The sequence below is a fragment of the Epinephelus fuscoguttatus genome, linkage group LG18 (genome assembly GCF_011397635.1).
Source record: "Epinephelus fuscoguttatus linkage group LG18, E.fuscoguttatus.final_Chr_v1".
In the NCBI taxonomy this organism is placed as follows: domain Eukaryota; kingdom Metazoa; phylum Chordata; class Actinopteri; order Perciformes; family Serranidae; genus Epinephelus; species Epinephelus fuscoguttatus.
The window spans coordinates 2,068,683-2,084,221 of NC_064769.1; the positions used below are offsets into that span (position 1 = coordinate 2,068,683).

The following is a 15,539-nucleotide window of genomic DNA, read 5'->3' on the forward strand; positions in this document are numbered from 1 at the left end:
CCCTTTTGAATGAGCATCAGTATCAGCAGGTGTTAATCCAGATCATGTTTTCCTGTCGTCTCTTCGCTCTCATGGCTGATTACACTCTCTGAGTCCAGAGCAGGGAGGGTTGTCTGTTTAAGTCTGGTGCTGCTCTCATTAGAAGCCAAGCATGGGCAGTGTGTAGCATGCCAGCTTCGAAACACAAGGCAACAGCAACACAGTGAGGATCCTCTCCACCACACAGCAGCATGCCCCTACTTTAGGACTTGTTGCTTCTTTTTTCTACTCATTACTTTGTGGTCTTGTACAGATCCACGTCAGTGGTTTTACCATGGAGTTGGGGAAAGTTCATCTGAATTTAAAGACAGTACTGCTGACGATGATGATGTTCAAATGGGGTGAGTAGATAGAAGACTACAGATATATTTTCCTGTGTTCAAGTACAGTTTGAAGTATTCCTTTTGGATGATGATTTTTATGTCACTGTAACTGAGTGCTAAAATACTAAAGAACAGGTGGTTACACGCTTGTTGTTTGAAGTTGGGGTTAAATCCGTGTCCTGTGAAGGAAGATTACATGGAAAGAGTAATTACAAGGACGTAAATATCCACAAGGACTATTTTACCTCACATGTACTTATTGCTTGATTATTGACTAACACAAATCATATAATTAGCATTTTATTATTCATTGGATTGTCACTCTCGTCAATCTAACAGTTAGCAGGAGCAGGCCTCAGGAATGTCAGCTGTGTTCTCAGAGGTGCTTTTCTATGAATGGTGCACAAGTGGGTTTTAGAGGGTGCTTATTGGGCTGTTTTGTGCTCCCACTCATATTGGGAGACTCAAATAGATGGAGACAAGTTGGGGGTTGGTTTGTCCTTTGATGTAACTTACAACAATGATGAGGGGATTGGCATGTTTCCAGTGATTTCTCACAGTGCTGAGAAACCCTGTGCATGTAGAGGATAATTACTGTAGCCTAATTACTGATGCTGTGTGAGGTTTTGTAGACAAATATATGAACTGGGTTGTTAGCATGTGTAGCTGCTGTATGAATGGTTCGTTGATCATAGAAGGTGTGGCTTCAATGAACATTCATGTCAGTCTTTTTTCTAGCTCTCTCTCTTTTGGATTTGACACATGATTGGTTCAGAATCAGAAGCAGTGCTCCCCAGCTATGCAAACTAAAACAGTGCAAATGAGTAAGATCAGTAGACATAATCAAATTCATATCTTATATTGGCAAAGAAACTGCCTGTGATGTGATGATGTGAACTCTTTGAATTGTGTCAAAGCACAGACCCTTTCAACTGAATACGCAACGACAGAGCATTACATCAGTTAACAACAGTGTTCTCCCTGTTAATAATATTTTAAGACACACAAAAGGCATTTGGACTGATCCTACAAGAATTCTTGAGTGTGTGTGTGTGTGTGTGTGTGTGTGTGTGTGTGTTTTCTAAAATGTAAAACCTGAGTGGTAACACTTTATGTCCCCCTATTTTGCATTTTTATGCAGTATACAAACATTCAATAAGTGGTTGATAACACAGTATGATGTAGTTGGAAGCAGCTATAAGCATCTCTCTCTCCCACAATGCAATATTATCAGAATACATAAGTCACGATACAATATTATTGTGATTTTAAACATGTTGTAATATGCTGTGTATTGTAATAAAATTGTGATGTATTGCGATTTATTAGCTTTTCTGAAAAGTATTTTTTATTATCTTTTTTCAGTTGCAAATTATATCCCCAAAGGAAAACTTCAACAGTTTTATCTAATAGAACAGTTTTTAGTCTGTTCAGTCATAGTTGCCATAAATGCAATGTTAAAATAAACAATTTAGGTCACTGTCCAACACCACTGACAGATTCAACAACTTGTACAGGCATGTGTATTACTTTTGGTGTCCCCTGGAAGCACTTTCCATTGTGTTGGAAGCTTCTTGCACCACTCTAAATGTTGCACATGGGTCATCAAAACGATATTTGTGTGTGAAGTTGGTGAAGATATTTTTTTCTTGCGTTTGCTCGGTTGTGCATATTTATGTGTTTTTTAAATTTGCAGTGTGTTGACTGATGAGGGCCAGTGTGCATTTCACTGGAAGAAGAATTTGGAGTGGAAGTCCAGTTTATTCAATCAATCAATCGATCAATCAAACAATTTTATTTATAAAGCCCAATATCACAAATCACAATTTGCCTAACAGGGCTTTACAGCATACGGCATCCCTCTGTCCTTTGGACCCTCACAGCGGATAAGGAAAAACTCCCCCAAAAAAACCCTTTAACGGGGAAAAAAAATGGTAGAAACCTCAGGAAGAGCAACTGAGGAGGGATCCCTCTTCCAGGACGGACAGACGTGCAATAGATGCCATACAGAACAGATTAACATAATAAATTAACAGTAATCCGTATGACACAATGAGACAGAGAGAGAGAGAGAGAGAGAGAGAGAGACAGAGACAGAGACAGAGACAGAGAGAGATGCAGGACAGACGGTAATGACAGTAGCTTACAACAACATTAATGAAAGTAATAATATTATAACTAAATAATAATGATATATATTAATATCTGAGAGAGACAGAGAGAACCAGAGAAGGTGCCCGGTGTATTATAGGGGGTCCTCCGGCAGACTAGGCCTAAGTCAGCCTAACTAGGGGCTGGTACAAGGCAAGCCTGAGCCAGCCCTAACTATAAGCTTTATCAAAGAGGAAAGTCTTAAGTCTAGTCTTAAATGTGGAGACGGTATCTGCCTCCCGGACCACAACAGGAAGATGATTCCACAGGAGAGGAGCCTGATAGCTGAAGGCTCTGGCTCCTGATCTACTTTTGGAGACTTTAGGGACCACGAGTAACCCTGCATTCTCAGAGCGCAGTCTTCTGGTGGAATAATATGGCACTATGAGCTAAGTTAACAGTAGGATTTTAAATTCAATTCTGGATTTTACAGGGAGCCAGTGCAGAGAAGCTAAAACAGGAGAAATATGATCACGTTTCTTAGTTCCTGTTAGTACACGTGCCGCTGCATTCTGAATTAGCTGTAGAGTTTTTAAGGACTTACTAGAGCTAGCAGATAATAGAGTTACAGTAATCCAGCCTTGAGGTAACAAAAGCGTGGACCAATTTTTCTGCATCTTTTCGGGTCAGGATAGGCCTAATTTTTGCAATATTACGCAGATGAAAAAATGCAGTCCGTGAGGTTTGTTTTAAATGAGAATTAAAAGACAAATCTTGATCAAATGTTACTCCGAGGTTTCTTATGGTAGTGCTAGAGGCCAGAGCAATGCCATGTAGAGAAACTGTGTCATATAAAGAGTCTCTGAGTTGTTTGGGGCCAAGAACAGTAACTTCAGTTTTGTCTGAATTTAACATCAGGAAATTGGTGCTCATTCAGGTTTTTATGTCTTTAAGGCAATTATGAAGTTTAGTTAATTGATTATTTCTTTTGGCTTCATAGATAAATACAACTGTGTATCATCCGCATAACAATGGAAATTTACAGAGTGATTTCTAATGATGTCACCTAAAGGAAGCATATATAGAGTGATTGGAACGTGAACAAACTGAAAACGATCAGATAAATAAGAGTTAAACCAGCTTAGTGCAGAACCTTTTAGGCCAATTAAGTGTTCCAGTCTCTGTAGCAGAATTTGATGGTCAATTGTGTCAAACGCCACACTAAGATCTAATAAAACAAGTACAGAGACGAGTCCTTTGTCTGAAGCATTCAGAAGGTCATTTGTAATTTTTTACTAGTGCTGTCTCAGTGCTATGATGCACTCTAAATCCTGACTGAAATTCCTCAAATAAATTATTATCATGGAGAAAATCACACAGCTGGTGTGCGACTACTTTCTCAAGGATCTTTGACATAAAGGGAAGATTAGATATTGGTCTATAGTTGGCTAACACCTCTGGATCCAGGGTGGGCTTTTTAGGAGAGGTTTAATTACAGCTACCTTAAAAGACTGTGGTACGTAGCCTGTTAATAAGGATATATCGATCATATCTAATATATGAGTGTTAACTAAAGGTAAGACCTCCTTAAGTAGCCTAGTTGGGACGGGGTCTAAGAGACACGTTGATGATTTAGATGAAGAAATCACTGCAGTCAGTTCTTGAAGAGAAATCAGGGAGAGGCAATCTAAATATATATTAGGTCTTACAGCTGTGTTTGAGGTTAGAAAGGTACTATCTGAGGACAGGAGGTCATGAATTTTGCATCTCTTAGTTAGAATTTTGTCATTAAAAAAGCTCATAAAATCATTACTGCTAAGGGCTAAAGGAATACAAGGCTCAATAGAGCTTTGACTCTCAGTCAGTTTGGCTACAGTGCTGAAAAGAAACCTGGGGTTATTCTTGTTTTCTTCTATTAATGCTGAGTAATAGTTTGCTCTGGCATTGCGGAGGCCCCTCTTATACATTTTGAGACTGTCTGCCCAGATTAAATGAGATTCTTCCAGTTTGGTTAATCGCCAAATCCTTTCAAATTTTCGCAATATTTGTTTTAACTTACGGGTTTGAGAGTTATACCAAGGAGCGAACTTTCTTTGCTTTGTTAAGTCCTTTTTAAGAGGAGCTACAGAGTCGAGTGTTGTTCGCAGCGAGCCTACTATCGACAAGACTTGCACTATCGACAAGATGATCAATTCGGGAGAGGTTAAAGTCGGCACGGGAAACCTCTGTTACTGAAGGACTTGGTATTAAATTTAACAACGGAGTAATCATTTCATTAAATTTTGCGACAGCACTATCTGATAAACATCTAGTATAGTAACTGTTGCTGAGTGGCGTGTAATCGAGTAAAAAGAAATCAAAAGTAATCAAATAATGATCCGATAGCGAGGGATTCTGTGGAAAGACTGTTAGGTTATCAATTTCAATTCCATATGTCAGAACTAGATCGAGGGTATGTTTAAAACAGTGAGTGGGTTCATGTACACCCTGACTGAAGCCAATGGAGTCTAATAATTAGATAAACGCGATAGCCAGGGAGTCATTATCAATGTCGACATGAATGTTAAAATCGCCTACAATAATAACTTTGTCTGATTAAAGAACTAAACTGGATAAAAACTCTGAGAATTCAGAAACAAATTCAGAATACGGGCCAGGAGCACGGTACACTATAACAAATAAAGGTGGCTGCGAGGTTTTCCAGGTCAGATGTAAAAGACTAAGAACGAGGCTTTCAAATGAATTATAATCTAGTTTAGGTTTAGGGCTGATTAACAGACTAGAGTTAAAAATGGCTGCAACTCTCCCTCCTCGGCTGCTGCCTCGAGGAATGTGGGTATTATTATGACTGGGAGGAGTGGATTCATTTAGACTAACATATTCATCTGGACACAGCCAGGTTCGGTGAGACTGAATAAATCAATATGATTATCTGAAATTAATTCGTTTACTAACACTGCTTTAGACAATAGAGACCTGATATTTATTTAATTCTCCTGTTTTGTCTTTCTGTCACAGAAGAGGTTTTAATTTTTGTGAGGTTGTTATGCACAACTCCTCTTTGTTTAATTTTAGATTTAGATAATTTAGGTGGTCGGGGGACATACACCGTTTGTATGAAACTATGAAAACTATGGGTGGGTAATTGCACTAGAAGCTCAGAGAAGCGTATAGGACTGCAACTCCTGATCTCAACTCTGGGTTGTCAGAGATTTGAATTACTAATAAAATTTGCCAGGTTCCTAGAAAGGAGAGCAGCTCCATCCAAAGTGGGATGAATGTCGTCTCTCCTAATAAGACCAGGTTTTCCCCAGAAAGTTTGCCAATTATTAACAAAACCCACATCGTTTGCTGGACACCGCCTGGACAGCCAGTGATTAAATGATGACATGCGGATAAACATGTCATCAGTGGTCAGATTTGGGAGGGGTCCAGAGAAAATGAATGAATGAATAACAATCTTACTGAATCTACATTTAGCTTTGGCCAGCAGTTTTAAATTTGATTCAGTGTCGCCCGCTCTGGCCCCAGGGATACATTTGACTACGGCCGCTGGTGTTGCTAACTTCACGTTTCTCAGAATAGAGCTGCCAAGTTTTATCCTCAGCAGGTGTGTTGCTGAGTGGGGAAAAGCGGTTGGAAATGTCAGCAGGCTGATGGTGAGCCATGGGCTTCAGCTTGAAGCTGTGCCTCTGGCGAACAGTTACCCAACCTCCCGGCTGCATGGGAGTTACCGGAGGACCGTTAACGGAGGCTATGCTATGTGGCTCCATACCAGCTACAGGGGGCTGGCTAACTACCGCAGCTACTGAATGATTTTCCATGCTGCGGAGCCGCACTTCTAATTCACTAAGCCTCGCCTCCAATGCAGCAAATAAGCTACACTTGTTACAATTACCACTGTCGCTAAAGGAGGCAGAGGCATAGCTAAACATTTGGCACACCGAGCAAGAAAGAGCAGAGGGAGAAGCCATCGCTAACTGTAAAGCTAATGTAGCTACCAAGGCTAGTAACGTGCAAACAACAGCTAAGAGATTAGCAGGGAAGTCATACAAAGGAGGAGAGCTATAAGTGCTTAAACAGAACTAGTGTGGGTTAAGACTTGAAATATGATGATGTTAAAGCAACTGAAGTGAGAAAGGAGAAAGCAGGCTAGTAGAATTCACTAGAGCAGCACAGAGACGCTGTCACAGAAACTCCGGAAATGACACAACTCGCTTACCGCAATATGTCAGCAGTTTATTGAATCTGACTTATGTAAAAACAACGCTAGAGCGCTCTCTTTCTAATAGGGCTATCAAGTTATCAGATTAACAAGATTCAGACTGCAAACACAGCTTGGGAAGTACGAATGTTTTGTCCTGCTTTGTGAAGAAAAATAGAAAAGCAGTTGATACATCATCCAAACCAAAGTCGAAAGATACAGTGAAGCAGATTTTAATCTTGTGTTCACTAGGGTTACTCATGTAAGGTGAAAGGAGGTCATGTTCTTGATCAGTGGTTCTCAACCCTGTGGGTCTTTGGATTAGAGTTCCAGGGGGTACCCAGAAAATGGGGAATAGTTATATTTTATATTCTATTTTTATTTTCAATATTTTTATTTTCATTATTCAAATCACTATTGATGTGAGCCCAATGTGAGTAAGAGTCATTAGAGTTACGACTGTGATCAGAGGTTTCACTTCCTCTACAGTTATCTCCTCAACTGTAGGTGACAATTATAGAATTGTCTTAATCAGAATTAACAACCAAAATCTTTTCAGATGGTAGTCCCTTAAGAAAAATCTTATCATCCATGACCCAAAGTGTATCAATTTAGGGGTCCTTGACATGAAAAAGGTTGAGAACTGCTGCTCTTGATAATGGCCCTTTGATAAATGTTCAACTCAGATCAAACCAAGATTCTTTATATTTTATGAAGTTAAACTGGTTTAAAGGAGGTGGAGGAGTCAGATAAATTTAATTTATATTGCACCAAATCATAACAAAAGTTATCTCAAGACACTTTACTCATACAGCAGATCTAGTACAATACCCATTAATTAAACTTACAGAGACCCAGAAATTCACCCATGAGTTAGAACTTGGTAAGAGCTGTGAGAAAAAAAACTTTCTTTAAGAGGCACAAAACTCAAACAGAACAAAGTGAGCGGCCATCTGTCTAAACTGATTTGCCCTTCTGTATAAAAGTTAGGAACACTGAATGTAGGGAATTGTTGTTCTGTCTTCAAGCCAACAAAGATCCCCAGGAGTGCAGTTGTTGCTGCAAAAAATCCCCTGTGGCCTGATAAGCATTTTCCCCGTAGACAACTATTGTAAAAGAGATGTCTGTAAAACTGTTGAGAGGACACCTCCAACAGCACACAAGGTCACTCTTTCTATTATATTTGTAAAACTCAAACGTGTATGCAGAAGTTAAAAACTTTTTTGGTGTATGTGCCAGGTTAGCAATTCCATTGAACTGAATAGGCGCCATCTTGGAGTCCGGAATCTAGTTCTAAAAAACATCCATAATAGTAACAAAGCTAAATTAAAGCTGCAAGCAGCGCTGGGCGGGACCACAGAGTCACGCCTTTCAGCCTCCAGCTCACGTAGACAATTTTATACCCCTCTCCACTCTTGCTCACAGCTGACAATTTCTCCACATTTTTGGTTTGATCTTTCTACGACATTCCTACGGGCTGCAGTGGCCATTTTAGTATGTCTAGGTGGTGCTAGAGAGCCCATTTTGGCACTTTTGGGGTTAATGTTTTCATCGTATCAAATTTTTCACCAGTCCTGACATGCGTGTCAATTTTGATGAGTTTCTGAGCATGTTTAGGGGGTCAAATTTAGTTATTTTGCGCAAACCAATGGGGCCCCATGTCACGCAGTAGGTGCCCTTTTTTCCTTTTCACCCCTGCCCTTCAAACATCCTGAGTCCGTCACTGAGATGAAGAGACAAGCTGTGTGAGACCAGGCAGATGAAGATGGCTTTAAAATGTCTCAAACTCCTCCCTGTTATTCCCAGACCGTGGGTCCAGTCGTCAATCTGACCATACCAGCAGAGAGACACACTCGTCCCGAATGCAGACATATAGGTTTCATGTTTGTGGAGTCAAAAATGTGATCCAAGTTTAAGATGTCTAGGTCACAGCTGACACATTTGCTCATGTTACTTTCAGAGGCACTAGCTCACTTCCTGTTGGATTTAGGTCAGGAGTGTCAGCATGTGATTTGTAAGTCTTGATGAGACGAACAAGCCAGTTTTGGCTTGATCTTTCTACAACATTCCTATGGGCCGCAGTGGCCATTGTGTGTCTAGGTGGCACGAAGATCGTCAGGAGGTTTTGTGGCACGTCACGTTTAAGAGCCCATAAAATCCAAACCATTCGAGTAATGACAAAGTTATTCAGAAGATCTGTTCAACAGGGGTTGGCCTGTCATGTGTGCGAGTCTGAAGCTGATACGATAAACGGTGGGCCATTTTAGTATGTCTAGGTGGCGCGAAGACATTCAGGAAGTTTTGTGGCACGTCACCTTTAAGAGCCCATAAAATCCAAACCATTTGAGTAATGACAAAGTTATTCTGACAATCTGTTCAGCAGGAGTTGGCCTGTCATGTGTGCGTGTTTGAAGCCGATATGATAAATGGTGTAGGAGGAAATATTTTTTGAAAAAGAGAATTTTTGAAAAACGACATGTTACTTTGAAAGGGCAAATAGCTCACTTCCTGTTAGATTTATGGCCAGGGGTGTCAGCGCGTGATTTTTTAGGTCTTGATGAGACTAACAAGCCAGATTTAGTTTGATCCTTCTATGACATTCCTACGGGCAGCAGTGGCCATTTTAGTGTGTCTAGGTGGCGCAAAGATCGTCAGGAGGTTTTGTGGCACGTCACCTTGAAGAGGCCATAAAATCCAAACCATTCGAGTAATGACAAAGTTATTCAGAAGATCTGTTCAACAGGGGTTGGCCTGTCATGTGTGCGAGTCTGAAGCTGATACGATAAACGGTGGGCCATTTTAGTATGTCTAGGTGGCGCGAAGACATTCAGGAAGTTTTGTGGCACGTCACCTTTAAGAGCCCATAAAATCCAAACCATTTGAGTAATGACAAAGTTATTCTGACAATCTGTTCAGCAGGAGTTGGCCTGTCATGTGTGCGTGTTTGAAGCCGATATGATAAATGGTGTAGGAGGAAATATTTTTTGAAAAAGAGAATTTTTGAAAAACGACATGTTACTTTGAAAGGGCAAATAGCTCACTTCCTGTTAGATTTATGGCCAGGGGTGTCAGCGCGTGATTTTTTAGGTCTTGATGAGACTAACAAGCCAGATTTAGTTTGATCCTTCTATGACATTCCTACGGGCAGCAGTGGCCATTTTAGTGTGTCTAGGTGGCGCAAAGATCGTCAGGAGGTTTTGTGGCACGTCACCTTGAAGAGGCCATAAAATCCAAACTGTTTAAGTAGTTACAAAGTTATGCAGAATATCTGTTCAGCAGGAGTTGGCCTGGCATATGTGTGTGTTTGAAGCTGATACAATAAATGGTCCAGGAGAAGATAATTTTTGAAAAAAGAGCATTTTGAGGCAAAATCTTACTTTGAAAGGGCAAATAGCTCACTTCCTGTTGGGTTTAGGTCAGGGGTGTCAGTGCGTGATTTGTAGGTCTCAGTGAGACAAACAAGCCAATTTTGGTTTGATCTTTCTATGACATTCCTATGGGCCGCAGCGGCCTAGGTGGCGCTAGAGAGCCCATTTTGGCACTTTAGGGATACAGGACGGGATAGGTGCAGTGATGTAAAATTCCTGTAAATTGGGGAGACAATGAGGTCCAGGAGCTCATTACCCTCCGAACAGGGGACGTGATCAGCCACCATATGACAGGGACAACAAATAATTGTTATTGCCACGTCATGCCATTGTTACTGTTTAAAAAGCACTGCTGACATGTATATGTCCTACTAGATGCTTACTCTTGTCAGGCCTGGGCTAGAAGGAGGACTCAGATGCAGAGTGGGATCAGATAAACAGGCTTTTATTCTGAAACTCTTAAGCTCTTGACAGAGTGACAAAAGAATAGGCTGTGAAAAATTACCTATCTAAACTGGATCTGAGCAGACTAACAAAGAAACAAAACACTTCAAAATGGAGGAAAAGAAACAAACTCCTAATAAAACAAAACCACTCCAAAGGAGGGAAACTCAGACTAGAGAAAAGGGTTACAACAGGAAATCACTCCACAGGAGGCAAACCAAAACTACAGTCTAACTGCACTACAAAACTAGGCTATGAAAAATGTACAACAAAAAAATCACTCCAACAGAGGAAAGCAAAACAGCTATGAAACAAAACTACACTACAGGAAAACTACAATCTAACTGCACTACAAAACTAGGCTATGAAAAATGTACAACAAAAAATCGCTCCAACGGAGGAAAGCAAAACAGCTATGAAACAAAAGTACACTACAAGCTGAGCTGCAAAACTTACCAAACAAAAGATCACTCCAACGGAGGAAAGAAAAGGCTATAAACATAAACTGCGAGACAGAGCTGCGCTATAAAACTATCAAACAAAAAATCACTCGTAAAGAGGCAAAACAATACAGAATTACCAACAAGAGATCATGACTTGGACGAGACGAGGGCTGTGGCAAAAGGCTGGGGTGCACGGTAGAACGAGACACTCTGGCACAGAACAAAGGGAGACGCATACTATAAGACACATGAGTGTAATGGGGAACAGGTGGACACAATCAGGAATCAGGGGACACGATCAGACCGGTGACACATGAGGAAGGGCAAGTGACCTGAAACGAGAGGAGAGTTACTTTTCAAAATAAAACAGGAAGCCACGAAACAAAAACCCAGAACGAGACAAACCTCACCGCTGTGTGATAGTAGTGCCTGACAGCCCAGGCTGTTCAGGGTCATTCCTATGAAAATCCTTTATGAGGCTAGGGTCTACAGTGTGGCTCTCCTTGGCTGGTTTAACCTGGCTTACGTGGAAGGTCGGGTGTACGTGGAGGGACCGGGGCAGACGAAGTCGTACTGCTGCGGGGCCGATGACTCTGGTGATGGGGAAGGGACCCACAAACCGTGGCGCCAGCTTCTTGGAAGGGACTCGGAGATGTAGGTCTTTGGCAGAGAGCCACACTCTCTGGCCTGGCTGGTAGGCGGGAGCCAGCCGTCTTTTGCGGTCTGCAGCCTTCTTGACCCGATCTCCCTGATGGATCAGCATCTGTCTGGCGGCTGCCCAGATGCGGTGACAGTGGTGAATCATGGCGTGGGTGGCGGGCACAGACACCTCTGGCTCGTTGGCTGGAAGGACGGGCGGCTGGTACCCAAATACACAATTGAAAGGGGAGAAACCGGTGGCTGAGGTGGGCAGTGAATTGTGGGCATATTCTACCCAGACCAGGTGTTTGCTCCATGTTGAGGGATTCTGGAAGACCAGGCACCGGAGGCTGGTTTCCAGTTGCTGATTGAGGCGTTCGGTCTGGCCGTTGGCCTCCGGGTGATACCCCGAGGTCAGGCTGGCTGTAGCTCCGATGAGCCTGCAGAATTCCCTCCAAAACCGGGACACGAACTGGGGCCCCCGGTCAGAAACGATGTCCTTGGGAAACCCGTGGACCCTGAAAACGTTGTTCATCATCACCTCTGCCGTTTCCTTGGCAGAGGGCAGCTTTGGCATAGCAATGAATCTTGCCATCTTCGAAAATCTGTCCACCACTGTGAGGACAGTGGTGTTACCTTGAGAAACCAGGAGCCCCGTGACGAAGTCTATGAAGATGTCGGACCACGGTCTGGAGGACGTCTTATTTCGGGCGCAGACCGAACATGCCTCTACATATTCCCGGACCTCCGGCTCCATAGATGGCCACCAGAACCGCCAGGAGATGGCAAACATCGTCCTCCCGGGCGGCAAGAAAGCAGCGAGGTGTGGGCCCAGTGGATCACCTGTGGGCGCAAATCAACCGGGACAAACAATCGATTCTCTGGGCACCCACTAGGTGGCGGAGCCCCACCATTAGCCTGCTTAACCTCCTTTTCTATCTGCCAAGTCACCGCTCCAACCACAGGTCAGTGGAAGGATATTTTCTGGTTCCTTGGCAACAGGCTCAGGGTCGAAGAGTCGGGACAGGGCGTCTGGCTTGACGTTCTGGGACCCTGGCCTGTAAGAGAGAGAAAAGGAGAACCGGTTAAAGAAAAGTGCCCACCTGGCCTGGCGAGAGTTAAGTCTTTTAGCTTTTTGGATGTATTCGAGGTTCTTATGATCGGTCCAGACGATGAACGGATGGTTAGCCCCCTCCAGCCAGTGTCTTCACTCCTCTAGGGCGACCTTAACCACCAGCAGCTCCTGGTTGCCAACATCATAATTCCTCTCTGCTCTGGACAGCCGCCGTGACAGGAAGGCACAGGGGTGCATCTTGCCATCCTGCTCCGAGCGTTGAGAGAGGACTGCCCCGACTCCTTCGTTGGAGGCGTCTACCTCGACCACGAACTGACGCTGCGGGTCTGGCATGGTGAGGATGGGGGCCGAGGTGAAGCGACGCTTGAGGGTCTGGAAGGCAGTCTCTGCTTCTGGGGACCAGTGAAACTGCACCTGGGAGGAGGTAAGTGCATGGACAGGAGCAGCTATTGCGCTAAAGCCTCTGATGAACCGCCTGTAGAAGTTAGTGAACCCTAGGAACTGCTGAACCTTCTTGCGGCTATCAGGTGTGGGCCACTCAGCTACAGCGCTAATCTTAGCCAGATCCATCTGCACTCTTCCAGGGGCTACAATGAAGCCCAGGAAGGAGACGGTGTCGGCATGGAATGCACTTTTTTCAGCTTTGACATAGAGTTGGTTCTCCAACAGTCTTTTTAAAACTCTGGTTACATGGTTTCAGTGAGTGTCAAGGTCAGGGGAATAAATAAGAATATCATCAAGATAAACATGAACAAAATGGTCAAGAAAGTCTCTTAGTACAACGTTTATCATGGCTTGAAAGACAGCTGGAGCGTTTGTAAGCCCAAAAGGCATGACCAGGTACTCCTAGTGGCCACTTGGAGAATTGAACCCGGTCTTCCACTCGTCCCCCTCTCTTATGGGGAGTAAGTGGTAGGCATTGCGGAGGTCAAGCATAGTGAATACCTTGGCCTGCTGGAGCTGGTCGATGACAGAAGACATGAGAGGAAGTGGGTAATGATTCTTTATAGTAATGTCATTTAATGGGCTATAGTCCTTCTTGCCCACGAAGAAGAAACCGGCGCCTGCAGGACATGACGAGGGACAGATAAATCCCGCTTTCAGTGATGTGGTGAGGCAATCCTTCATAGCCCCCTTCTTCGGACCAGAAATCGAGTACAGACAACCTTTGGGGATGGTGGAACCCGGGATCAGATCGATGGCGCAGTCGTAAGGACGATGTGGGGAGAGGGACATGGCCTTGGTCTTGTTGAACACCTCCCGGAGATGGTGAAAGCAGGAGGGCATGGAACTCGGGTCCGGGTATTCGGGGTCTGTGGCGAAATTGGTAGACACAAGGTTAATCCCTGCCTCGAATGGCGAGCGCGATGAGGGAGTCTAGGTCTGGGGGTAGATCAAAGGGAACGAGGAGGTCTTGGATAGAGGCTGCCAGACCCTTCAGAAACACATCGTAGAGAGCAGTAGAATTCCACCCACTCTCCGCCGCCAGGGTACGGAAGCGGATGGCGTAGTCGCAGACAGAACCGTTGCCTTGTCTCAGTCCGGTTAGCTCCTGCGCTTTTTTTCCAGTCGGTCGTGACAAAAGTCCTCGTCAATACCGCTTGGAAGTCTGTGAGGGAGCTGCAGAGTGGGGAACCCCGTCCCCATTCTGCTGATGCCCTGGCTTTGGCTCTCCCAGTCAGGTGAGAAATCATGAACGCTACCTTGGATCAGTCAGTGGGGAAAGCATGAGGAGTTTATTCAAAATGAATAGAACAGTCAATGAGGAAGGTCCTGCATAATCCCAGTTCCCCAGAAAATTGCGCTGGTGGAGCCAACTTACTCCCAACCCCTATAATCGGTGTGGTCTGAGCCGGTGCAGCAGCGGCCGTCAGAGCTGCTGGGGTTGGTGGAGCGAGCTAGTCGCGCAGGCCCTGAATCTGGGATGAGAGGTGACCCAAGTGAGACGCCATTGCTGTTTGGAACTCCTCCTGGAACTCCTCTTGGGCTCGCAGGATCTCCACCATCTGTCCCGCCTCTGCTGGGTCCATACTGGCCAGAGTGTACTGTCAGGCCTGGGCTAGAAGGAGGACTCAGATGCAGAGTGGGATCAGATAAACAGGCTTTTATTCTGAAACTCTTAAGCTCTTGATAGAGTGACAAAAGAATAGGCTGTGAAAAATTACCTATCTAAACTGGATCTGAGCAGACTAACAAAGAAACAAAACACTCCGAAAACGGAGCAAAAGAGACAAACTCCTAATAAAACAAAACCACTCCAAAGGAGGGAAACTCAGACTAGAGAAAAGGGTTACAACAGAAAATCACTCCACAGGAGGCAAACCAAAACTACAATCTAACTGCACTACAAAACTAGGCTATGAAAAATGTACAACAAAAAATCGCTCCAACGGAGGAAAGCAAAACAGCTATGAAACAAAAGTACACTACAAGCTGAGCTGCAAAACTTACCAAACAAAAGATCACTCCAACGGAGGAAAGAAAAGGCTATAAACATAAACTGCGAGACAGAGCTGCGCTATAAAACTATCAAACAAAAAATCACTCGTAAAGAGGCAAAACAATACAGAATTACCAGCAAGAGATCACGACTTGGACGAGACGAGGACTGTGGCAAAAGGCTGGGGTGCACGGTAGAACGAGATACTCTGGCACAGGACAAAGAGAGACACAGACTATAAGACACATGAGGGTAATGGGGAACAGGTGGACACAATCAGGAATCAGGGGACACAATCAGACCAGTGACACATGAGGAAGGGCAAGTGACCTGAAACATAATCAAATAAAACAGGAAGCCACGAAACAAAAACCCAGAACGAGACAAACCTCACCGCTGTGTGACAACTCTGTTGTGTTATGCATCCCACCCATCACACAAAATATTACGTCAGAGAGACTTTGGACTCGTAC

At 43.8% G+C, this 15,539-nt stretch overlaps 1 protein-coding gene across 1 annotated transcript in view; it reads left to right on the top strand.

Moving 5' to 3' along the window:
* Positions 1 to 297: 297 nt before the first annotated feature.
* crb2a (crumbs cell polarity complex component 2a) overlaps positions 298 to 15,539 on the top strand; it is a 130,633-nt gene continuing 115,391 nt past the window's right edge. Inside the window, exon 1 of the mRNA XM_049603990.1 lies at positions 298 to 380. Within this exon, the coding sequence (XP_049459947.1) occupies positions 314 to 380 (67 nt within the window). The 5' untranslated portion in view covers positions 298 to 313. The remainder of the gene's footprint in view (positions 381 to 15,539) is intronic.